General features: G+C 42.1%; 1 protein-coding gene across 9 annotated transcripts in view; it reads left to right on the top strand.

Annotated features, from left to right (window-relative positions):
• Window positions 1-26,213, top strand: part of ralgapb (Ral GTPase activating protein non-catalytic subunit beta) — a 200,479-nt gene that overhangs the window by 83,626 nt on the left and 90,640 nt on the right. For all 9 annotated transcript variants that reach the window (XM_063040979.1, XM_063040978.1, XM_063040977.1 and 6 more), the window contains 5 exons: window positions 5,655-5,822; window positions 9,235-9,349; window positions 20,417-20,564; window positions 20,650-20,714; window positions 20,895-21,033. In XM_063040979.1, the coding sequence (XP_062897049.1) occupies window positions 5,655-5,822; window positions 9,235-9,349; window positions 20,417-20,564; window positions 20,650-20,714; window positions 20,895-21,033 (635 nt within the window). The remainder of the gene's footprint in view (window positions 1-5,654; window positions 5,823-9,234; window positions 9,350-20,416; window positions 20,565-20,649; window positions 20,715-20,894; window positions 21,034-26,213) is intronic.

Below are 26,213 nucleotides of genomic sequence, written 5' to 3'. Positions count from 1 at the left end.
AATGATCCTACGGGCCTTTTTTACACACATGTCCTTATAAATGTCCTGAATCATGGGAAGTTCACAACTACAGATGCGCTGGGCTGTCCGCACCACTCTCTGCCTCCCTTATATGAAATAAGAAGGTTGAGGTCATATTTACAAATCCTCAGACCTCCCTCATGATATCATGCACATTTGTGGATTAGCCTGTATTTAACATAAGTAAACTTGATTGGAGATGTGCTCCTTCAGGAGCTCCCATGCACAAGCTATACTGACAATCCAAAGGTATAAATGGCTATACTGACATGTAGTGAAAAACTCATTGGTGATTGGCTCAGTATGGGTTTGGGAACATTAGCAAAGCAAAGTTAGAGGGTATTTCTGCTCTTTAAGCTGAAGGAAGCAATTTGTAAGCAACTGTGTGGACAAGCTGTTTGTCCATCCTGGTCAAGACTGCCATTGTGATTGTTTCTATTATTTTTAATTCCTATTTATTGGTTGGACCACACAAGTAAACATTGTGTGCTTTGGACAGAAACCAGGAATTCTTTATTAGCACAGCCTAAAGCAAATTCCCAACAATGCTTAAATTCTGCACTTAACACTATGACTACAGATTAAGGCAGGGATTTCCTGATCAATTCCAGCTCTGCACAGTTTTGGGTCACAGACATATTAAGCAAAAAGGCTGCCTTATTTCTTGATAGGTGAGCTTGAGTTTCTAGGAGGAAAGACCAGATTTATTTATTTAGTGATACAGTGTGGAGTAGGCCCTTTGAGCCACACCACTCTAGCAGGCCCCACAACCCCAATTAACGGTCATCTAATCAAGGATTCAAAGGTTAATCCTGCTGAAGGGTCTTGGCCCAAAATATTGACTGTACTCTTTTTCATGGATGCTACCTGGCCTGCTGAATTCCTCCAGCATTTTATGTGTATTGCTTGAATTTCCAGCATCTGAAGATTTTCTCTTGTTTGTCAAAGGTTCATTTACTATCAAAGCATACAACTCTGAAGTTCTTCAATCCTTTGGGTAGCCATGAAACCAAGAAAAGAAAAGCAGCATGATCATTAACCCCCAAATACCAGCTCCCTGAAAGAAAAACAAACACAGAACAGAAACAGATCCTAATCACAGGACAATGTACAGTGACCAGTGAACCTACCCGGTACATCTTTGAACATTGCACAGGGAGATCGTACAGAGACTTCTGACAGGACACTGCTGGAATTGCGCCCCAAACTCCAGAATACCCCGAACTGTAATAGCGCCTTGCTAACTGCTACACTACTATGGCCGATGATTAATTTGGAAGATGATGTATTGATGGTCTCTGGGAGGAGAGAGGATGTCTGTGGTTTAACTGCACAAAACTGATGAGATCTGTGATTCTATGGAAAAGCACATATCATAAAGGAAACTATAGAACTAGAATACTGCAGCACAGTATAGCCCTTCAGCACACGATGTTGTGCAGATCTTTGAACCTACTCTAAAATCAATCTAACCCTTCCCTTACTTTCTTTCAGCTCTGTGCCTATATAAAAGTTCCTTAAGTGTTCCTAATGTATCTGCCTCTGCCACCATCCCTGATAGGGCATTTCACACACCCACCACTCTGTGCAAAAATCTTACCTATGAATTCATAATCCTGAAATCATACCTCTGATTTCATAATATACAAAATGAATTCGGTACATATAGATTATGGCTGCCCATCTGCAACTTGTATTACTATAAGTATGCATTGGGCAGCAAAAAGTAAAATTTCACAGTAGGACCCCTCTGCAGAGATTTACTTGATTCCAGGTGACTTTTTCATTATTTACTAAATGAAATGAAATTAATTTACACCTTCCCCTTTTAATTTTCTGCTGCATTCTATGTTGGTTGGTTATCTGTACATCTTTTAAGCTTTTTAAAGACCTGGATTGCGACTGTCTTTGATTTATTTTTGTCCAATGAAAACGATCTAATTTCTTTGCCTTAACTTCCAGGATCATCCTGTTTCTATTCCTTTCAGTTATTTTTAAAGGTGCAATATTAAAATCTCAGTTTCACCAGTCAGCATGATTAGAATTTGTTTAAAAACACTCCAGTGAACTTACGAAGCTTTGGAATATATTGTTAAGTGTTCTTTAATGCTTTAACACTGGTTAGATATTCCTGGAGGTAGATAATGAAATCCAATCTTGTAGAACTTGCAGCTTAGTTAATAGCCTCTTTATGATGAGGTGTCTGTGTGATCAGAGGATCAAGTAGACCCAGCCAAATATTTAAATTGTACTATCTTCTTCTATAGATGCACAATGGAGAGATCCTGACTAGTTGTATCACATCCTGGTAGGGAAGCACCAATGCCCAAGAACAAAAAAGTCTACAGAAAGTGGTGAATACAGCCTAGTCCATCAAGGGCAAAGCCCACTCCACCATTAAACACATGGTGCACAACCACAAGAAAATACCATCTACCCTCAGGGTTCAAAGGTTCATTTATTATCAAAGTATGTATGCAGTATACAACTCTTTTCCAGCTAGCCACAAAACAGAGAAAGGAAGCCACGCAAGTCATTCAAAGAAATTCATCAACCCCTCCCACACAAGAAAAATAAATCTTGCAAATGGCAGCACAATCATCAGCCCCTCCACGCAAAAAAAATTTGCACAAATATCAACAAGAACATCAAAGCCTCTCCCCAACCCAGCAGAGAAACAAATCATGCAAGTAGCAAGAACATCAAATCCCAAACCCCAACACAACTCCCCCCCCAATCCAGCCAAGCTCTCTTCTCACTGTTGCCATCAGGCAGGAGATACATCTCCTCTAATATTTTTTTTACTGCTATGTAGGCCAACCATGGCTCTGAACATGAAATTTTTACACTGCCTGAAAACTGCACGGCACTTCAAACGGTTTTTTTATAATATGCATGCTATAAGTATTTAGAAAGAAGATTGAAATGTAGCTGACAATATAACATTGACGTTGAAGCTCTAAAATGTTTCAAAGTAAAGGTTGTGGTATGTTTATTATTATATTGACATTATATAAAAGAAAATTCCAGCTGCGTGACAATAAAGGCTATATGTGGGGGAGCATTTCAGTTACTACACAGCACAGCCGCGCACCTGCCAGCTGAGAGGGAATAGTGAGCCTTAGGTCCCACATCACCATTTCTGCATGCAAGTCAGTGTTGTTCCACAGGGATCTGTTCTGTGACCCCTTCTCTTTGTGATTTTTATAAATGACTTGGATGAGGATATAGAAGGGTGGGTTAGCATAAAGGTTGGGGGTGTTGTGTATAGTCTGGAGGGTTGTCAGAGGTTACAGTGGGACATTGATAGGATGCAAAACTGGGCTAAGAAGCGGCAGATGGACTTCAACCCAGTTAAGTGTGAAGTAGTTCATTTTGGTAGGTTCAATTTGAAGACAGAATATAATATAAATGTGTGAGCACGTGGCCAAGTGGTTAAGGCATTGGACTAGCTACCTGAAGGTCGTGAGTTCGAGCCCCAGCCAAGGGAACGTGTTGTGTCCTTGAGCAAGGCACTTAATCACACATTGCTCTGCGACAACACTGGTGCCAAGCTGTATGGGTCCTAATGCCCTTCCCTCGGACAACATTGGTGTCGTGAAGAGTGGAGACTTGCAACATGGGCAACTGCTGGTCTTCCATACAACCTTGCCCAGACCTGCACCCTGGAGAGTGAAGACTTTCCAGGCGCAGATCCATGTTCTCACAAGACTAACGGATGCCTTTATTATAATATAAATGGTAAGACTCTTGGCAATATGGAGGATCTGAGAGATCTTGGGGTCCGTGTCGATAGGGGAGACAAAGCTGCTGAGGAGGTTGACAGTGTTGTTAAGAAGGCTTATGGTGTGTTGGCATTCATCAACTGTGGGACTGAGTACAAGAGATGCGAGGTAATGTTACAGCTATATAAGACCTTGGTCAGACCCCACTTGGAGTACTGTGTTCAGTTCTGGTCACCTCACTACAGGAAGGATGTGGATACTATAGAGAGAGTGCAGAGGAGATTTATAAGGATGTTGCCTGGATTGGAGAGTGTGCCTTAGGAGTATAGGTTGAGTGAACTTGGCCTTTTCTCCTTGGAGCGACAGAGGATGAGAGGTGACCTGATAGAGGTGTATGAGATGATGACGGGCATTCATTGTGTGGATAGCCAGAGGTTTTTTCACAGGGTTGAAATGGCTAACATGAGGGGGCATAGTTTTAAGGTGCTTGGAAATGGGTACTGAGGGAATGTCAGCTGTAAGTTTTTCACACAGAGGGTGGTGGGTGCATAGAATGCACTGCCGGCAGCGGTAGTGGAAGCAGATACAATAGAGTCTTTTAAGAGCCTCTTAGATAGGTACTTGGAGCTTAGAAAATGGAGGGCTATGCGCTAGGGAAATTCTAGGCAGTTTCAGAGTAGGTTACTTGGTCAGCACAGCATTGTGGGCCGAAGGGCTTATATTTGCTGTAGATTTCTATGTTCTGTATATTACCAGGTTCGGGAAAAGGTTATATCCTACAACCATCATGCTCCTGAACCGGCATGGATAACTTCACTCATCTCAACCCTGAACTGATTGCCCAATCTACAGACTCACTTTCAAGGACTACAACTCGTGTTCTCAGTGTTTTTTAAATTTTATTTATTTATTAAGATTCAGCAAGACTCTTCGAGCCATGCTGCCCAGTATCTCCTGAATTAACCCTAGCCTAAACACAGAACAATTTATAATGACCAACTAATCTACCACTGGTTCTCCTTTGGACTGTGGGAGGAGACCGGAGCACCCAGAGGAGACCCATGTGGTCACACAGAGCATGCACAAACTCCTTGCTGCACAATTTGTCTTCTCTTGCACATTGGTTGTTAGTCAGTTTTTATTTATGTGTATTTTTTTTTCCATAAATTCTAGTGTATTTCTTTATTTTCCTGTGAATGCCTGCAAGAAAATGAATCTCAAGGTAATATATGGAGACATACACTCTGTGGCCACTTCATTAGGTACAGCTGTACACCTCATTAATGCAAATAGCTCATCAGCCAATCAGGTGGCAGCAACTCAATACATAAAAGCATCCAGGCATGGTCAGGAGGTTCAGTTGTTGCTCAAACCAAACATAAGAATGGGAAAGAAATGTGATCTGAGTGCTCTGACTGTAGAATTATTTTTGGTGACTGACAGGGTGGTTGGAGTATCTCAGAAACTGCTGATCTGCGATTTTCACACACAGCAGTCTCTAGAGTTTACAGAATGATGTGAAAAATAAAACAGAATCCAGTGATTAGCAGTTCTGTGGGTGAAAACACCTTGTCAATGAGAGAGGTCAGAGGAGAATGGCCAGACTAGTTCAAGCTGATACTAACTCAAATAACCAATAGTGATATACAGAAGAGCATGTCTGAACACACAACACATCGAACCTTGAAGTGGATGGGCTACAGAAACAGAAGACCACGAACGTACACTCACTGGCCACCATATTAGGTACAGGAGGTACATAATAAAGTGGCCACTGTGTATGTATACTAAATAATTAAAACTTTGTAAGTTTAAAATTAAATTATAGCTATTAACTGGAATAAGTTAGTGTCTCAGGTTTGTTATGAAATACCATGATGGTGTATGGTGCTGATTTTCTCTCTACAGATTCTACATGGTGCTGATCCAAGGTCTTCAGATCAATGATTTCATCTGTCGCCCTGTTCTGGCCAGCATCATCCTGAACTCTCCTGCATTATTTTGTTCTGATCTGAAAGGCATCGATGTTTTAGTTCCTTACTTCATTTCAGCTCTGGAAACGATCTTGCCTGACCGGTGAGTTATTGTCCACCACTGTTTAATTTGCTTTTCATTGATTCCTTGACCAACCAGTGGGAAACATTTGATCATGAGGGCTATTCAGGATTCACAATTGATTAATATCATTTCCAGTACACAAAATAATTGTTACTTCAGATCTGATGTAACACAATAAATATAGATGCAAAAGATAGCTTGTATACATGTATGTATCAATCAATCCATTTTTATGTCTGCACATGTACCTCTTTCAAAAGTCATTTGCCTAATAATAGCAAATATCCAGAAGTCCACTTAACCAGTTGTGTCTGTGCTACCCAACCCATTTCCAGGGCTGAGTCCATAGCCAGACAGGTCAAGAGAACAGCACAGAAATTAGGGACAAATAATTAATATTTCATATCTCTTTAATTTTAAAAATGTCTAATAGAACATTACAGCACAGAGCAGGCCCTTTGTCCCACAATGCTGTGCCTTACTTTAAATCTCCTGTTTGCATTTATTCATTGGTGTTGACTAAATGAAGTTAATCCCCCAGCACTAACCCTACCAAGCAGCTGCCTCTTCACTACCACTTACTTCCTGTTCTTCACACACACTTTGAAATCATTTTGAGTTTGCTCATTTTTTTGTCTAAAACAATTGAAAGATGTTTGATAGAAACATTGTTAAGTTTAATTTGTTAAGATGTCACTTAAATCTTGTACACACAAGTTCTGGTTCCTGATGAAGAGTCTTGGCCTGAAACATCAGCTGTTCATTTCCCTTCATAGCTGCTGCCTGACCTGAATTTCTATAGCATTTTGTGTGTGTTGCAATTGAAACTAGTATTTTTTTTAAAGATTTTTTTTAATGGTGTTGAGCATTTTTGGTACATAGATCCTAATAAATAGTCCAAAGATGGCCCAGTTCAGAGTTCTGATACATGGTGAAAAATGAATAAGGCAAATTTTGTCAGATGAGATGGGCAGACAGATAGAAGTTAAAATAGAATGTTGTGAAGTGATTCCTTTTTATAGGACAAATGATTATTGTCCCGTAGCGCTTGCATCCACTGTAGTGAAGTGCTGTGAGAGGTTGGTAATGAAACATATCAAATCCTGAGAAGGAACCTGAGTGCACTCCAATTTACACACCATCACAGCAGATCAACAGCAGATACCATTTCATTGGCTCTTAACTTAACTCTGGAACATCTGGACATGAAGATGCATACATCAGGATGCTGTTCATTGACTACAGCTCAGCATTCCCCTCAAAACTAATCAATAAGCTTTAACACCTTGGCCTCAATACCTCCTTATGTTGGATAACTGGATCCTCGATTTCCTCAGTTGGTTCAGATTGGCAATAACATCACCACCACAATCTCCATCAGCACAGGTGCACTACAGGGCTGTGTGCTTAGTCCCACTACTCCATTCATTTAACACTTATGACAGAGGCCAAACACAACTACAATGCCGTATTTAAGTTTGCTGATGACACCAATGTTGTGGGCCGAATTAAAGGTGGAAGGAGACCTTAGAGGAAACCACTGCTCTCCAAAATAAACATTGCTGCACATCCCAAGTTTGCAAAAGACCACCTGGATAATCCACAACTCTTCTGGGACAATGTTCTGTGGACAGATAAGAACTTTTTGACAGAAGTGTATACCATTATGTTTGGAGGAAAAAAGTCATTGTACACCAACACTAAAACTTCATCCCTACTGTGAAGTATGGTGGAAGGAGCTTCATGGTTGGGCACTGCTTTGCCGCCTCAGGGTCTGGACGGCTTGCAATTGTTGAGGGAACAATGAATTCAAAATTGTATGAAGACATTTTATAGGAGAATGTTAGGGAGCGATCCATCATCTGAAACTTAATAGAAGTTGGATGATGCAACAAGACAATGATCTGACATACAAGAGTAAATCAACAACAGAATAGTTTAAATAGAAGAAAATCTGTGTTTTGGAATGGCCAAGTCAGAGTCCAGAGCTTAACCTAATTGAGATGCTGTGGCATGACCTAAAGAGGGCTGGTCCTGAAGGTATCCCAGAAACATTGATAAACTGAAACAGTTTTGTCTGGAGGAATTGTCTAAAAGTCCTCTTTGCCATTGTGCAAGTCTGATTAGCAGCTAATGAAGTTATTGCTGCGAAAGGAGGTTCTACCAATTGTTAAATACAAGTGTTCACATACTTTTTCAAGCCTGGGCTGGGCTGTGAATGATTAAACAATGTATTCGATTAAGACATGAAAAGTACTGTTGTTTGTGTTATTAGTTAAGGCAGATTCTGTTTGTCTATTATTGTGACTGAGATGAAGAACCGACCACATTTGATGAGTAATTAATGCAGAAAGCCAGGTAATTGCAAAGGGTTCACAAATTTCTTCTTGCAACTTTATGCATCTTTGCTGTCCAGCTAAGAAGCCAATGAATATGGTATCTGATATGGATCTGTTGTAGCCCTTGGCAAATTGGAGCAAATCCAAGTCACTCCTCAGGAGTTAATGTTTCACCACCACACTCTCAGAACACTTCATCACTGTGGATGTAAGTGCTCCTGGACAGTAGTCATTGAGGCAGGTCACTACGCCTCTCCTGGGCACCGGTGTAGTTGAAGCCTGCCTGAAGCAGGTGGGTTTCACAGATTGCTGAAATGAGAGGTTAAAGATCTCAGTGAACACTCCAACTAGTTGATCAGCACAGGTCTTTTGTTCTTGGCCAGGTACCTCAAGAGGGCCGAATGCTTTCCATGGGTTCATTCTCCTGAAGGATGCTCTCATGTCAGCCTCAAGAGACTGAAATCACAGGGTCATCAGGGGCTGTGGGAGTTTGTGATGGTTCCTGCATAATTTGACTGGCAAAACTAGCTTTGAATTCATTGAGCTCACCTGGAAGCGAAGCCATATTGTCGTCTACGTTGCTTGATTTCACTTTGTAAGAAGTGATAGCATTCAAGTCCTGCCACAGCTATCGTACATCCTTCAATGATTCAAGTTTAGTTTGGAATTGCCACTTTGCCTGTTGATGGCTTTCTGGAGATCATACCTGGACCACTTGTAACTTTCTTAGTCACCAGACTTGAATGCCACTGATCGGGCCCTCAGCAGATCTCATGGTTCATTTAGGATTAATCCCGTGTACATTACAAAGAATAACAAGATATCTAGGTTTGAGAAGAATTGTGCTGATTATCATCCACCCTTCCACCAGCACTATTAGTCCAGAAACCACTGTTTTCTCCATCTCTAGTCTTTGGATTCAAGAGTTGTTTCACCAGTATCTTCACTTTCCACTTGCTAAGTTTATAATATTTTCTTCTAGCTGGGAGGGGATTTAGGATTTTTATGCTATATAGACTCAGCTTTGCAAGGTAAGGAACAGAGCAACTAATTGTAAAAGTATATATATTTTTTTACTGCCTCTTTTGCAGAGAACTGTCAAAATTTAAAGCATACGTCAATCCCACTGAACTTAGAAGAGCTTCAATCCACATTCTGCTGTCAATGTTGCCACTCCCCCACCACTTTGGGACAGTTAAAACAGAGGTACTGTTCAAATGGTCTGAGGTGCACTTATTATTAAAGCTTTGGCAGATGAGTTGAAATTCTAGGCAACCTTCTAGGTATACAAAATTTTGCGGGGTATAGATAGGGTAAATGAAAGCAGACTTTTTCCCACTGAGGTTGGGTGAACCTAGAACTAGAGGCCATGGGTTATAGGTGAAGTGTTAAATATTTAAGGGGAACGCAAGGGGAAACTTCATTCAGTGTGGTGAGAATGTAGAACAAGCTGCCAGTGGATGTGATGGATACAGGTTCAATTTCAACATTTAAGAGAAGTTTAGGTAGGTACTTGGATGGGAGTCCTATAGTCTAGATGCAGGTCAATGGGACTATGCAGGTTAATAGTTTGGCATGTACCAGATGGGCTGAAGGGCCTGTTTCTGTGTTATAGTGTTCTATGACTCTATAACATTATTATTTGACAGGAGTTGAAATTTAATTGTACAGATTTGTTTTTAATGTTGCTTAGAATTTAGGATACATGTAGATGGTTACAGAGAGCTGGAGAGAAAATTATCACATGTAAACAGGTCATCAAATTTTTTTTATTCTGAGCTGTTTGGACTAAGAAAGCAGCAGGTTTGATCCTGTGTTATTCATTCACAGATTTTATTTATTTATTCATTCATGAGATCAGGAGGTAAAGCAAGCATTTATTGCCCTTACCTAATTGTCCTCAAGCTGACAAAGCCATTTGGCACTGCTGCAGTCTTTTCGTTGAAGGCCTTCTCACAATGCTGTTGCAGAGCATGGGCTTGGGAAAAACTACAGTGAAGAGGGTAGCAATGTATTTTGAAAACCCAGTGGAATGTGCCCTGTGGCAGAAATTGCAGTCTGCTGTTGCCCTTATCCTTCAAGCCATTAAGCAACACAGATTTATGAGATGCTCTGATTAAAGCCATGTTGAATTATTGCACAGATTTTAACTGTGGTACACTGGTGGTAGAAGGATTAGTGGCTGGAGTATCAATCATGTAGTTCTCTTGTCCAGGGAGATCAAACTGAGAAGTGCACAAACTTAGCTATTGGGATGGTTCAGTTGCTATTGGAATGTTCACATCACAGAACATTGTCATTAGGATAATTACATCGCACGACATTGTCATTGAGAGAGTCACACTGCGGAACGTTGGTGTTGGGAGGGTCACATCACGAAACATTGGCGTTGGGAGGGTCACATCGCGGAATGTGGGCGTTGGGATGGTCACATCGCGGAACGTAGGCGTTGGGATGGTCACATCGCGGAACGTGGGCATTGGGGGGGTCACATCGCGGAACATGGACGTTGGGAGGGTCACATTGCAGAACGTGGGTGTTGGGAGGGTCACATCGCGGAACATGGACATTGGGAGGGTCACATTGCGGAATGTGGACGTTGGGAGGGTCGCCTCGCAGAAGGTGGGCGTTGGGAGGGTCGCGTCGCAGAAGGTGGGCGTTGGGAGGGTCACGTCACAGAACATGGACATTGAGATGTTAACACCGCAGAACGTTGTCATTGGGATGATCACATTGCGGAAAGTGGGCATTGGGAGGGTCGCGTTGCGGAATGTGGGTGTTGGGAGGGTCACATCACGGAACATGGGCATTGGGATGGTTCAGTAGCCACTGGGATGGTCACATCACAGAATATGTACATTGGGGTGGTCACAATGCAGAATGTTTTGGTAATTTTATTATCATATATTGGTTGGTAAGTTGATGGAGAAGATCCTGAGAGGCAGGATTTATGAACACTTGGAGAGGCATAATATGATTAGGAGTAGTCAGCATGGATTTGTCAAAGGCAGGTCATGCCTTATGAGCCTGATTGAATTTTTTGAGGAAGTGACTAAACACATTGATGAAGGAAGAGCAGTAGATGTAGTGTATATGGTTTTCAGCAAGGCATTTGACAAGGTACCCCATGCAAGGCTTATTGAGAAAGTAAGGAGGCATGGGATTGAAGGGGACATTGCTTTGCGAATCCAGAACTGGCTTGCCCACAGAAAGCAAAGAGTGGTTGTAGATGGGTCATATTCTGCATGGAGGTCGGTCACCAATGGTGTGCCTCAGGGATCTGTTCTGGGACCTCTGCTCTTCGTGATTTTTATAAGTGACCTGGATGAAGAAATGGAGGGATGGGTTAGTAAATTTGCTGATGACACAAAGGTTGGAGGTGTAGTGGGTAGTGTGGAGAGCTGTCAGAGTTTACATTGGGGCATTGATAGGATGCAAAACTGGGCTAAGAAGTGGCAGATGGAGTTCAACCCAAATAAGTGTGATATGGATCATTTTGGTAGGTCAAATATGATGGCAGGCACTCAAAGCTGCTGTGCAGGTTGACTCAATGGTTAAGAAGGCATGTGGTGTGTTGGCCTTCAACCGTGGGATTGCATTCACGAGCCATGGGATAATGTTACATCTATATAAAGCCCTGGTCAGACCCCACTTGGAGTACTGTGTTCCATTCTGGTCACCTCACTACATGAAGGAGGTAGATACTATAGAGAGAGTGCAGAGGAGATTTTCAAGGATATTGACTAGATTGGAGAGCATGCCTTATGAGAATAGATTGAGTGAACTTGGGCTTTTCTCCTTGAAGGGTCTAAGGATAAAAGGTGACCTGGTAGAGGTGTATAAGATGATGAGAGGCATTGATCATGTGGATAGCCAGAGGCTTTTTCCCCAGGGCTGAAATGGCTAACATGAGGGGGCATAGTTTTAAGGTACTTGGAAGTAGGTACAAGGGGGTTATCAGAGGTAAGTTTTTCCATGCAGAGAGTGGTGGGTGAATGGAATGGTAGAGGTGGTTACAATAGACTCTTTTAAAAGATTCTTAGGTACATGGAGCTTAGAAAAACAGAGGGCTTTACGGTAGGGAAATACTAGGCAGCTTCTGGAGTAGGTTACATGGTTGGCACAGCATTGTAGGCTGGAGGTTCTGTAATGTGCTGTAGATTTCTATGTTTCTCTGTTGCTGTGTTTTAGGATGCTGAATCAAAAAGGGTAGTAAATACAGTATTCAAAGTGTTTTATCTCAATGCACAGAGTAAAATAAATAAGATGGATGATCTTGTTGCACTATTACAGATTGTCAGGTGTGATGTTGTGGGTTCACTGAATCGTGGCTGAAGGATGGTTGTAGTTGGAAGCTGAAAGTCCAAGGTTACATGTTGTATCAGAGGGATAGGAAGGTAGGCAGAGGGGGTGGCATGACTCTACTGGTAAAGAATGGCTCAAATCAGTAGAAAGATGTGACATAGGATCGGAAGATGTTGAGTTAAAAAACTACAAGGGTAAAGGGACCCTGATGGCAATTATATACAGGCCTCACAACAGTAGCTGGGATGTGGGCCATAGATTACAACAGGAAATAGAAAAGGTGTGTCAAAAGGGCAATGTTATGATAGTCATGGGAGATTTTAACATGCAGGTTGATTGGGAAAATCAGTTTGTTAATGGATCTCAAGAGAACGAGTTTGTTGAGTGCCTATGAGATAGCTTTTTAGAGCAGTTTGTTTTTGAGCCTACTAGGGGATCAGCTATATAGAATTGAACGAGAGGTGATTCGGGAGCTTAAGGTAAAAAAAAATCTTTGGGAGACAGTGATCACAATATGATTAAGTTCAACTTGAAATTTGATAGGGAGAAATTAAGGACTGGCGTGACAGTATTTCAGTGGAGAAAAGGAAATTACAGTGGCATGAGTTATTTCCCATGGTAGGGGAGTCTAGGACAAGAGAGCATGACTTCAGGATTGAAGGACGTCCAGTTAGAACAGAAATGCAGGGAAATTACTTTAGTCAGAGGGTGGTAAATCTGTAGACTTTGTTGCCATGAGTGGCTGTGGAGGCCAACTCATTGGGTGCATTTAAGGCAGAGATAGATAGGTTCTTGATTAGCCAGGCCATCAAAGGGTATGGGAAGAAGGAAGGGGAGTTGGGATGACTGAAAGAATTGGATCAGCCATGATGGAATGGCAGAGCAGACTCAATGGGCAGAATGGTCTACTTCTGCTCCTATATCTTACGGTCTTGAGAGAGGTGTTGGCCAAAGTAAATTGGAAGGAACTGCTGGCAGGGATATCGGCAGAGCAGCAATGGCTTGAGGATAGATATATGTATTTCAAACATGAAGAAATACTCAAATGGCAAAATAGTTCAACCGTGGATGACAAGGTAAGTTAAAGCTTATGTAAAAGCAAAAGAGAGGGAATACAACAAAGCAAAAATTAGTGAGAATACGGAGGATTGGGAACCTTATAAAAGCCTACAGAGACAAACTAAAAGAATCATTAGGAGGGAAAATTTGAAATATGAAAGCAAGCTAACATACAATATCAAAGTGGATAGTAAAAGCTTTTTCAAGTATGTAAAAAAAATGAGAGTGGTGGATATAGGACCGCTAGAAAATGAAGCCAGAGAAATAATAAGGGGATACTAGGAGATGGCAGATGAACTAAATGAGTGCTTTGCATCAGCCTTCACTGTTGAAGACACTAGCAGTGTGCCAAATGTTGAATGGTGTGGGGAAGGGAAGTGAGTGCAGTTACTATTACAAGGGAGAAGGTGCTCAAAGCGCTGAAGGACATAAGGGTACATAAGTCATGCAGACCAAATGAACTGCACCCTAGGGTACTGAAAGAGGTAGCGGTAGAGACATTAGTAATAATCTTTCTAAAATCATTGGACTCTGGCATGGTGCCAGAGACTGGAAAATTACAAATGTCACTCCACTCTTTAAGAAAGGAGGAAGGCAGCAGAAAGGAAATTATAGACCAGTTAGCCTGACCTCAGTGGTTGGGAAGATGTTAGAGTAAATTGTTAAGGATGAGGTGATGGAGTACTTGGTGACACAGGACAAGATAGTACAAAGTCAGCATGGTTTCCTTCAGGGAAAATCCTGCCTGACGAGCCTGTTGGAATTCTTTTGAGTAGGTTACAAGTAGGATAGATAAAGGGGATGCAGTGGATGTTGTATATTTGGACTTTTAGAAGGTCTTTGACAAGGTGCCACACATGAGGCTGCTTACCAAGTTAGGAGGCTATGGTATTACAGGAAAGTTACTAACATGGTTAGACTATTGGCTGATTGGTAGGGGACAGCAAGTGGGAATGAAAGGATCCTTTTCTGGTTGGCTGCCAGTGACTAGTGGTGTTCCGCAGAGGTTGGTGTTGAGACCGCTGATGGAATAAATGGCTTTGTGGCCATGTTTGCATATGATACAGAGATTGGTGGAGGGACTGGGAGTGTTGAAGAAATAGGAAGGCTGCAGAAGGACTTAGACAAATTAGAAGAATGGGCAAGAAAGTAGAAAATGAAATACAATGTTGGAAAATACATGGTCATGCACTTTGGTAGAACAAATAAATGTCCAGACAATTTTCTAATGTGACGAGAAACCAAGTTATCAGAAGATTGATGCTAATGAGAGAGATAAGTGAGACAATGGAGAAACATTCAGAAATGTTAATGAGAGAGGAGAGAGAGATAACGGAAAGAGTCACCAGTCCGAGTATTGACAGACCGATTGCTTTGAACCTGAACTGTTTGAAGTTTGATGGACAGGCAATACCCCAGCAGGGGGATAAAAAGGAACAGGGTTGCTAAGGCAAGACACACCACGAGATCACGAGGTAACGAGACCCTGGAAAAGCGGTGTGCCCCCACAAGTTGGTGGGAGTTTGGAGGTCTGGTCGCGGGAACCGACTATAGATGCACAGGGTGAAAAGGTACGATCGGCGGGAACCTGGTGTGTGTGTCTGCCCTTGCCTGGGTGCCAGGTTCACCACGGAAGAACGGTCGTATCTGGAATGGAGGGGTCACAGTTGGTGACCACAGAAGACATAAAAGGGTTCGCCCAAAAGCTAACTGCGAAGAACAAAGGTCTGTGTGAATCAGAATTTGCATTCCCACTCTCTCTCTCCAATGGCACAACAGCGATTACTGCGAACTGTACTAAGCTGAACTGAACTCTGTGTCTCTTGAGACTGATCATTTTACCCCTAGACTGCGATAGAGCTTGTTTGATTCCTATTACCCTAGTTCTGTGTACATGTGTGTTTTATCATTGCTAATCTGTTGCATTCATATCCTTACAATTAGAGTACTGTGTTACTTATTTCTTTAATAAAACTTTCTTAGTTCCAGTAATCCAGACTCCAACTAAGTGGTCCATTTCTGCTGGTTTGGCAACCCAGTTACAGGGTACGTAACATAAGTGGGGATCTCGTCCGCGATTTTGAATGCTAATTTGGGACTGGGTAAATTGATTGGGTTAAAATTCCCGAAAGAAAGAAAGGGCAAACAGCAGAAATAGAGATTGAGGAATTTCTAAAGGCGCCAACCTTGGAGGCATTAGAGGATGCCAGGAAATCAGAATTGGCAACTGTGGCCAAACAGTTGAATCTTTTTAAGGGGAAGTCGACAATGAGGAGAGCGGAGATAAACAGAGCTATCATTGAGCATTATGTATCTAAAGGTGTGTTTCCCCAAGGGGAGCTGGAGGTGGTATCTATGGGCAAACCTGTTGGGGAAGCAGTACAGCTGCAGATGGAAAAATTGAGACTCGAGCATGAGTTCCGGGTAAAACAGCTGGAGTGAGAAGAGAGGGACAGGCAGTTAGAACGCGAAGAGAGAATAAAACAGCTGGAGCAAGAAGAGAGGGACAAGCAGTTAGAACGGGAAGAGAGAGAGAAGGAAAGGGAATTTGAGCTGGAGAAGTTAAGGATGACACTAGCGCAGGGGCCCATGCCGAACCAAGGTGGAGGGTTCAGGGCGACCCAGGAGGTTAGGCTGGTTCCCCCCTTTGAGGAGGCCGATGTTGATCGGTACTTCCTCCATTTTGAAAAAGTTGCTGCAAGTCAGGACTGGCCGAGGGATAAGTGGGCTGTTTTGCTTCAGAGCGTACTTAAAGGAAAAGCCAGCAAGCTTACTCGGCCTTGTCCACAGAAGATGCCCAGAGGTATGAGGTGGTGAAAGAGGCCATACTCAGGATTTATGAGTTGGTCCTGGAGGCATACCAGCAGAGGTTCCGGAATGCGAGGAAGCAGTGGTATTTAGAATTTGCCCGTGAGATGCAGATGTATTGTGAGCGTTGGTGCGCCTCGAAAGGGATCCGTGGGGATTATGACAGACTGTTACAGCTAATACTGTTTGAGCAGTTTAAAGGTTGTGTCCCTGAAGGTATGAGGCCCTACCTAGATGAGAAAGAGGCAGACACCTTAGCCGCAACTGCTAAGTTAGCGGATGAATACGCGTTAACGCACAAAGCGAAGTTTACCCCGAGTAAAGGCTACCAGAAGGGTAGTCAAGATGGCGCAGAGAGTCCGCCAGAAAAGTCAGAAAGTAAGCCGGGGACTAGTGAGAAGGATAAGGAAGACCGGAAGTTTGGTAGGAAGTCTCCTGGGGTCGTATGCTATAATTGTGGGAACGCAGGTCACTTTGCGTCCAAGTGCTTTGCCCCAAAGAAGGAGACGGGAAAAGGAAAAACGACTCTGACTGGCTGTATTGAGCCGGCAAACAAACCGCTAGGGGAGAAGAGGTCTGATAAAGTTCAGGAAGGACGCGAGAAGTTTATTTCGGCAGGATTGGTGTCGGTGAAGGAGGAGTCAAACCCAGTTCCAGTGCGGATCTGGAGAGACACTGGAGCTTGTCGATCACTGATCTTAAGGAGTGTTTTAGACTTTAGTTCAGAGACTGAGACTGGGGAGGTCAGTGTGATAAAAGGCATTGGGAAAGGGACTGAAGCAGTACCTTTGCACCAGATACACCTAAAAAGCGACTTGGTCTCCGGACCGGTCACGATCGAGGTGAGGCCCGAACTACCGATGGAAGACGTGGAGGTCTTACTCGGTAATGACCTCGCCGGCGGAGAGGTGTACCCAGCAGTAAGATTGACAAGCCAGCCTGCCAGCGTTGAGGCCCCGCCCATGGACTCACAGGTTTATCCCGTTTGCGCAGTGACTCAGTGCATGTCCAGAAAGGCTGCCGAAGTGAATATAGATTTAGCTGGGACGTCTTTACCAGCCTTGTATCAGGAGGGGTTAGAAAGTGAGAAGCAGTGTAGTGAAACAGAAGTTAAGGTAGACTTATCATTAGCAAGGAAGGAATTTATACAGGCACAGGAGCGAGACAAGGAGCTGATGGTTTTGATGGAGACATCTCTCTCCGAAGCAGAATTCAAAAGGGAATCAGTGGGCTATTATGTGAAGGAGGGAGTACTAATGGGGAAATGGAGACCACGTACCGTGCCTGCAGATGAGGAATGGGGGGTGATAGTGCCAAAAATTTATGGGGGTGAGATTTTTAACCTGGCCCACAAGATACCCCTCGGTGGACATTTTGGGGTGAAGAAAACAGTCGGTAGAATCATGAAGGAGTCTTACCAGCCGCACAGGAGGAAGGATGCTATTGACTATTGTAGACGTGAGCTACACAATTACAGGCTATTAATATGCTAACAGCTTGCCACGATAGGCGAACAAACCTAGTCGGTGTTATCACGAAAATTAATGAGGCTAGGGTGCCACCTGATAAGGGGAAAACCCATTTTGAAAAGATAAGTATGGTGCCGACCAGATGGGAGAAGTCTATTGTTTTGGCCAGCTTTGCTGATAAGGTCTCTCCCTTAACCCCCAAACAGAGCGACCTGCTGAGGAAGCTAATTAACCAGCACGCACACGTATGTCTGGATGTCCCGAGGCGATGCTAAGAGCCAGGACATGGAGTTGTTGTCACATCAGGTCAGCCTAGTAAGCAACATCCCTATAGGATGATTAATTCAGTGACAAAAGGGCTAAAGAACGCAGAAGCGTATATTAGTGATTTAGTGGTCTGGAGTGACACATGGGCGGGGCATATTGTGGCAGTAGAGGAGCTGTTTAAAAAGCTATTTGAAGCCAGCCTGACAGTGTACCTCGCAAAAAGTGAATTCGGCCACGCGAAGGTCACTTATATGGGATTTGTGGTAGGACAGGGGCAGCTGGCACCAATGCAGGCTAGGGTGTGGGCTATCTCTGAAGTATCCACCCCGACAGACAAGAGAGCCCTGAGAAGGTTCTTGGGGATGGTAGGGTACTATCGGAAGTTTTGTAAAAACTTTGCAGATATTACCCTCCCTCTTACTAAGCTCTTGCAAAAGAATGCGAAGTTTGTGCAGGACGACCCTTGTTATATTTGTCCGGGACGGAAACCACTGAGAAGTTACACTGATCACAACCCATTAGTGTTTTTGGCCACTATGAAGTTTGCTAAGTTGGAGCCTGGTCTTAGAGGATATTAAAATAACACATATAAAAGGAACGGAAAGATGATTGCTGATTGTCTGTCAAGGTGTTGACAACTTAAAGTTCTCTGTATTAGCCGAATAGCTGATGACCCTGTATATTAGTGTGTATCTAATAATGTATTCATGCCTATAATTTTTACCCCGGTAAAAATCCTTTGAAGGATAGGGGTGTGATGAAAAACTAAGTTATCAGAAGATTGATGCTAATGAGAGAGATAAGTGAGACAATGGAGAAACATTCAGAAATGTTAATGAGAGAGGAGAGAGAGATAACGGAAAGAGACACCAGTCCGAGTATTGACAGACCGATTGCTTTGAACCTGAACTGTTTGAAGTTTGATGGACAGGCGATACCCCAGCAGGGAGATAAAAAGGAACAGGGTTGCTAAGGCAAGACACACCACGAGATCACGAGGTAACGAGACCCTGGAAAAGCGGTGTGCCCCCACAAGTTGGTGGGAGTTTGAAGGTCTGGTCGCGGGAACCGACCATAGACGCAAAGGGTGAAAAGGTACGATTGGTGGGAACCTGGTGTGTGTGTCCGCCCTTGCCTGGGTGCCGGGTTCACCGCGGAAGAACGGTCGTATCTGGAACAGAGGGGTCACAGTCAGTGACCACAGAAGATATAAAAGGATTCGCCCGAAAACTAACTGCGAAGAACAAAGGTCTGTGTGAATCAGAATTTGCATTCTCACTCTCTGTCTCCAACGGCACAACAGCGATTACTGCGAACTGTACTAAGCAAAACTGAACTCTGCGTCACTTGAGACTGATCATTTTACGGATAGACTGCGATAGAGCTTGTTTGATTCCTACTACCCTAGTTCTGTGTACATGTGTGTTTTATCATTGCTAATCTGTTGCATTCATATCCTTACGATTAGAGTACTGTGTTACTTATTTCTTTAATAAAACTTCCTTAGTTCCAGTAATCCAGACTCCAACTAAGTGGTCCATTTCTGCTGGTTTGGCAACCCAGTTACGGGGTACGTAACACTAAGCAGGGAGAAAATCCAAAATCTGAGATGCAGAGGGACTTGGGAGTCCTTGTGCAGAAGACCCTGAAGGTTAACTTGCAGGTAGAGTCGGTGGTGAGGGAAGCAAATACAATGTTAGCGTTCATTTCAAGAGGTCTAGAATTCAAGAGCAGAATGTGATGCTGAGGCTTTATAAGGTAAGGTCTCACCTTGTGTATTGTGAGCAGTTTTTTGCTTCTCATCAAAGAAGAGATGTGCTGGCATTGGAGAAGGTTCAGAGGAGGTTCACAAGGATGATTCCAGGAATGAAAGGGTTATCATACGAGGAAAGGTTGATAGCTCTGGGTCTGTACTCACTGGAATTTAGAAGGATGACGAGGGATCTCATTGAAACCTTTTGAATGTTGAAAGGCCTAGACAGAGTAGATGTGGAAAGGATGTTCCCCATGTTGGGGGAATCTCAGACAAGAGGGCATAGCCTCAGGATAGAGGGGTGTCCATTTAAAACAGAGATGCAGAAGAATTTCTTTAGCCAGAGGGTGGTGAATTTGTGATATTTGTTACCACAGGCAGCTGTGGAGGCCAGGTCGTTGGGTATATTTAAGACAGAGCTTGATAGGTTCTTGATTGGCAATGGCATCAAAGGTTACGGAGAGAACACTAGGGAGTGGTGTTGAGGAGGGGAGAAAAGGATCAGCCATGATTGAATGGCAGAGCTGACTCACTTGAAAATAAAATAGTTCAAACAAAAACATAATACATGAATCCAAGCTGTGTCCACAGGTGTTTTTTTTTACCTCTCAGATGCTTTTGGAAGGAAAGTTCAGCAGTGAGGAATCTTCTTCGCATGACAAACCGGTTACCTTTCTCTCTCTGAAGTTGAGGCTTGTCAATGTGTTAATTGGTGCCCTTCAGACTGAAACAGATCCCAACAACACACAGATGATTCTAGGTTGGTTTACATTTTATCTTTTTTCATAACTGATTCTTGATTGTCAGTATTTTAATCAGTCAACAATGAAATGTTTTCCTTTTAGGCGCCATGTTAAATATTGTTCAAGATTCTGCTCTTTTGGAAGCAATTGGTTCTCAGACAGAGCTGGTAAGTGGCCATTGTGCATATTTTAATTCTGTAAATGAGAAGACCTTTGTGCATACACTCAACTATTGAGCACAAGGCACTGAAAGAGAAACCCACCTCATCTCCACAGCTTGGTTTTCAGTTGTGTAGCTCTCTGATCAAACTGTACTTGTTCCTTCACTCTGCCCTGTCTTTTTATAGAGCGTTGGTGATAGCACTCACACGTCACTGAAGAGTCACAGCCGAAACAGTAGCGGTATCAGTATGACCAGTACTGGCAGCTCTGAGGCTACGACACCGGATAGTGAAAGGCCTGCACAAGCACTCCTGCGGGATTATGGTAAGATAAACCTGTTATTAAAATTATTATCTCGTTGTACTCTTCATCTTGAAGAAATATGTTTTTAGCTTTTAAAAAAAGTGTTAACTACGAATGTTGAAGATAATAGACTGAAGTGACTATGACAGATCTGTATGGTGGTACCTATGGTCTTCAATGAGACTGAAACTTCAGAGATTAGCATTATTATTTATCACGTGTACATTGACGCATACAGTGAAAAACGTTGTTTGCATCGAATCAATAAGGATTGTGCTCGGCAGCCTGCAAGTGTCATCATGCTTCTGGTGTCGTAGCATGCCCACAACTCACTAACCCTAACCCATATGTCTTAGGAATCTGGAGTACCCAGAGGAAACCCCCACGGTCACGGGGAAAATGTATAAAACTCCTTACAGACAGACATAATAACCTCAGTCTTATAGCCAGTGCTGTAAAGCACTGTACAGCAGTGCTGTAATAACTCCTTTTCTTGAAAAAGGAGATCTCTTGACTGAAAGCAATGACTGAATTCAGTAAAGTTATATTAGTGATCTCACTGTTGGGCATTAAGCACGCAAAATCTGGATAATTAACAGGAAACAGGATTGTCCTCATCTACAGGAGTATATCAATAAGAGTTTACAAATTCAGTATTTCCACTAAGAGATAAAATTTTTCATTTTGTCTATGTTCCTGACTTAAAATCAGGTTGAAGTTGGATGAAACTCTTAAACCACTACTTTTACAGATAAGAAAATAGTTTTATTTATGAACCCAAGAACAAGTGCTGGAAACACCCAGGCAACATCAGTGGAAAGAAAAACAATTAGTTCAGCTCTTTGCCATTTTCTTTGAGACAAAAATAGACCTGCTTTTATTTCAGATTTTAGTTATTAAAGGTTTTTTGATTTTTCCTTTGTCAACAACTGCTTTGTGTAGGGCTGCTTTTTCATGTTTTCCTTTGCCTTGTGGGACAAACAAATCATAATTGAGAAGAAAGAGATTTACAAGGATGTTGCCCGGATTGGCGAGCATGCCTTATGAGAATAGGTTGAGTGAATTTGGCCTTTTCTTCTTGGAGCGACAGAGGATGAGAGGTGACCCAATAGAGGTGTATAAGATAATGAGAGGCATTGATCGTGTGGATAGTGAGAAGCTTTTTCCCCAGGGCTGAAGTGGCTAACACGAGAGGGCACAGTTTTAAGGTACTTGGAAGTAGGTACAGAGGAGTTGTCAGGGGTAAGTTTTTTACGCAGAGAGTGGTGAGTGTGTGGAATGGGCTGCCGGCAACAGTGGTGGAGGCAGATACAATAGGGTCTTTTAAGAGACTCCTGAATAGGTACATGGAGCTTAGAAAAATAGAGGGCTATTTCTAAAGTAAGTACATGTTCGGCACAGCTTTGTGGGCCGAAGGGCCTGTTTTGTGCTGTAGGTTTTCTATGTTTCTGTGAAAGCGTGCTGACTGATTTGGGTTGATTTAACTCAGGACAAAGCTATGGATGTTGTTCTAGACTTCTGGTAACACTGCAGTCTCTGTATGGGGTTGACCTGGAGGAAGTATTATACTAGTAACGTAGAAACATAGAAGTCTTCGTGCTTGCATGTAATACTTAACAAGAGTATTTCCTACAAATTTTACAATAGTCATGACAGACTGGAAACAGCAAAGATGCTACAGTGTCATTGCTGTATTCAGCATGTCCTGTTTTCACCCCAGACTTGGTACTTGTGAAGCCTGCTATCACTTGAGTTGGTTTACATGGGTCAGAAAGCGCATTTGGTAGCATTCAAGGCTCTGGGAAAATTAAGGTTGTTGCTGATCCCAATGGTGGCACTATTTCCAAATGGTCATTCATTTCCTGGATTTTATTTTAAATTTATCTATAGGAAATCAGAAGTTTGAATTTCTAATTCACAAAATCAGCTGACCTAATTGAATGCAAAGACTTTAAAATATTTAATCTGTTTGTAATTATGTTAATAACATAGTTGCAGACAGCTCAGTTGAAACTTACTGTGGGGGCCATTCCTAACAATTAAGCTAGAATATTCAGCATGCATGCTAACACAAGTTTAATGGAATCCTCCCATGCAATTTGTTCAGAAATGGTAAAGTTGCAATACAGAAGATGTAGAATAGCAATGTGCCAATTACAAGAGCTTGATGTCCTAGCATTCTTAGCCTTGTCCTTCTGTTTGGGGTCATTCATAAAGGTGACTTTATTTTTGGGTGCAACTTGTTGCATTGTTTGTCATAGAGTTGTACAGCATGGCCCGACTCATCTGTGCTGACCAAAATTGTCTACTCTTATCCCACGCTCCTATATTTGGCCCATATGCCTCTATTGTTCTGTACCTGTCCAAAGCTTTATAAATGGTGTGGTTGTTCCTGCCTCTACCACTTCCTCTGGCAATTTGTTCCAACAACACACCACTCTCTATGTGAAAAATTTGCCCCTTAGATTTCCTTTCCCTTCTAAACTTAAATGTATGCCCTTTAGTGATTGGTATTCAAGTTTAGTGCTGTTGACTAAAGCAGTAGTGATGATAGCCATGATTTTTCTGTTAGCAAAATGCTGCAAATTAGTTTAATATGTGTTTGCAAGTATGTAGATTCAATGATGATTACACTCAAAGGTGTCCATTTGCTTTGGCTCTGACAATGTGATGAATTGTTCTTATGAATTCATACATCACTTTAAAAATGCCACAAACACTGTCATTTCCATAAATGCTCTGTTAATTTTGTCTCAGAGGAAAATATGGCATCACAAAACTTGGGGACGTTTTCTTGCTGTAAATTTGCAGCAAATCCTGCCAACAAAAATATAGGGATCAAAATGTAAATGCATCTGTATGTAAGCAATGTGTTTAATCCCAGTGTTTCAGTCTTAGCTAGCAATATCCTGTGGAGAGACTATCCAAGTGCATTCTGGAAATTCAAATATGACACATTTATCAGCATTAATATTTAACTTCAAAATATTCCAAGTCATTAGGCATGACTCTCCCTTTCCAAAGCTGCCTCTCTGAGTAACTGCTTAATAGTCCATGTCCAGTCCAGTCCAGTCCTCTGTAAATCCACGGATTCCTCAACAGATATTTATGTACTTTTCATTTTCCTTGAAGTTAGACAATGGCATACGAGATCATTACAGTCCATCTATGCAGTGCCAAACTATAATCTAATGGAGCAGTTGGCAATCTGAGTGTTAGACCATGTGCAATGTTGCCACATGCTTCCAGCAAGAAATACTCTAAACCGGGAAGTTTCTTTGTTGTTATCTTCATTATCACACTTATTTGATCAGTCCCTGTCATTCACTCTGATGTAAGTACTGAGGCAAAATCATTGTTCAGCAAGTTCACTGTTTCCTGATTTTACTTTGCACTTTCACCATTATTCACCTTTAATGGATGTAATTTTCCTCTGAACATCCTCTTCCTCCCACACCACATCCCCTAATACAATTGTTCAAGAAAACTACTGCTTCTCATAACTCTTTCAGCTTCTGTTAAATAGGGACAAGTGATAGACACTCATCAGAAACTCAGCAAGCTCGAGTGAAAGTCGACGGCTGACTGGAGACCAATTGGCCAAGTTGAAGTATACAGTACAAGGAATGGAAGATGGGTCCACAGGGAGAACAGAGATGTAGTTCAACTTGTGGCAGACTAAAACAAGAATTTGTGATGGACCTAAATAGTAAGAAGATGTCTGGGTGATGTGTAATAATTTTATTAGACTAGAGATAGCTTAAATTTGGAAAAATTTAGTTTCAAGTCAAGTTGCTTTTATTGTCATTTCAACCATAACTGCTGGTACAGTACACAGTAAAAACGAAACAACGTTCCTCTAGGACCATGGTGCTACCTGAAACAACGCAAAACTATATTAGACTTAAGGCCTACACGGGACTACATAAAGTGCACAAAACAGTGCAAGACAATACAATAATTAATAAACAAGACAATAGGCGCAGTAAAGGACAAATTACAATATAATAATAAATGATGTAAATGTAAACAATGTTTTAGCAGGAATTGAGAAAGAAATGAGCAAAAATTGCAAAGGGAGTGGAGTGGTGTTCAGTTGGTGTTCTTGGGCTAGTTTATCATATTTCAAGCCATCTTACTGTCTAAGTGTTTCAGGCACAAGGACATGATCATATTCAGTCAGATAAGATGAGAGAGCTAAAATTTCTGGAGCTTGATTTATGTGACTTTAGCTTGCAAAAGAAGTATACAAAGTTATGAGGGGTATAGATAGTTTAAATACAAGCAGGCTTTTTCCACTGAGGTTTGGTGAGACTAGAACTAGAGGTCGTGGGTTAAGGGTGAAAGATGAAATATTTAAGGGGAACCTGAGAAGGAACTTTACTCAGAAGGTTATGAGAGTGTAGAACGAGCTGCCATCAGAAGTAGTGGATGCAGGTTCAATTTCAACATTTAAGAGAAATTTAGATAAATACGTGCACAAGAGGGATATGGAGGGCTATGGTCTGGGTGCAGATCAATGGGACTAGGCAGAATAATAGTTTGGCATGGACTAGATGGGCTGAAGGGCCTGTTTCAGTGCTATAGTGCTCTACGAGTCTGTAAGAATGAGGGAAAAAACTGATCTTTAGATTCAATGCTGAATATTGATTCAAGTATTGGTTCTCTGAAAGAATAAGGGTTAATCAAATTTGGAAATTTTGGGTGGTTATAGAGTTTATTTGGGAAGATGGAGAGAAATTACTTCCTTGTGGGGAGGCCAGAACTGAGGGGGATGAACTTAAAACAGCAGCAATAACATCAGGAGGCAGATCATGGTAGGAGATGGAGGAAAATCTAAATTTATTTTTGCACCAAAAAACCAGTTGATTAAACTGAAATTGAAAACCTGAAGTAAATAGCTTTGGTTAGGATTGGTTCCAGAGGCAGTACTGGTAACTTGAGTGAAAGTGCAGACAGTCATGATCAAACTGGAATGAGGAACAGTGTCCTGTTCTTCAGTTTCTAAGCAAATGCAGTGGATGTTGGTAGTTTCTTGACAATAGCCCCACTAGTTGCAAAAATGATATTGGAATCTCTCAGGGAGACACCATTGCTCAGTTTTTCAAAGGTGAAGGCACCTTGTTCTTGCTTATAATGTGTAACTATGGCATAGGGCAAGATAACTATAACTTCCGAGCAAAAGGGTTTGGTGATCAGTC

This window comes from Mobula hypostoma, chromosome 2 (assembly GCF_963921235.1).
Source record: "Mobula hypostoma chromosome 2, sMobHyp1.1, whole genome shotgun sequence".
Taxonomy (NCBI): domain Eukaryota; kingdom Metazoa; phylum Chordata; class Chondrichthyes; order Myliobatiformes; family Myliobatidae; genus Mobula; species Mobula hypostoma.
The sequence above is the reverse complement of the archived record's forward strand: the minus strand, read 5'-3'. Positions and strand labels throughout refer to the sequence as shown.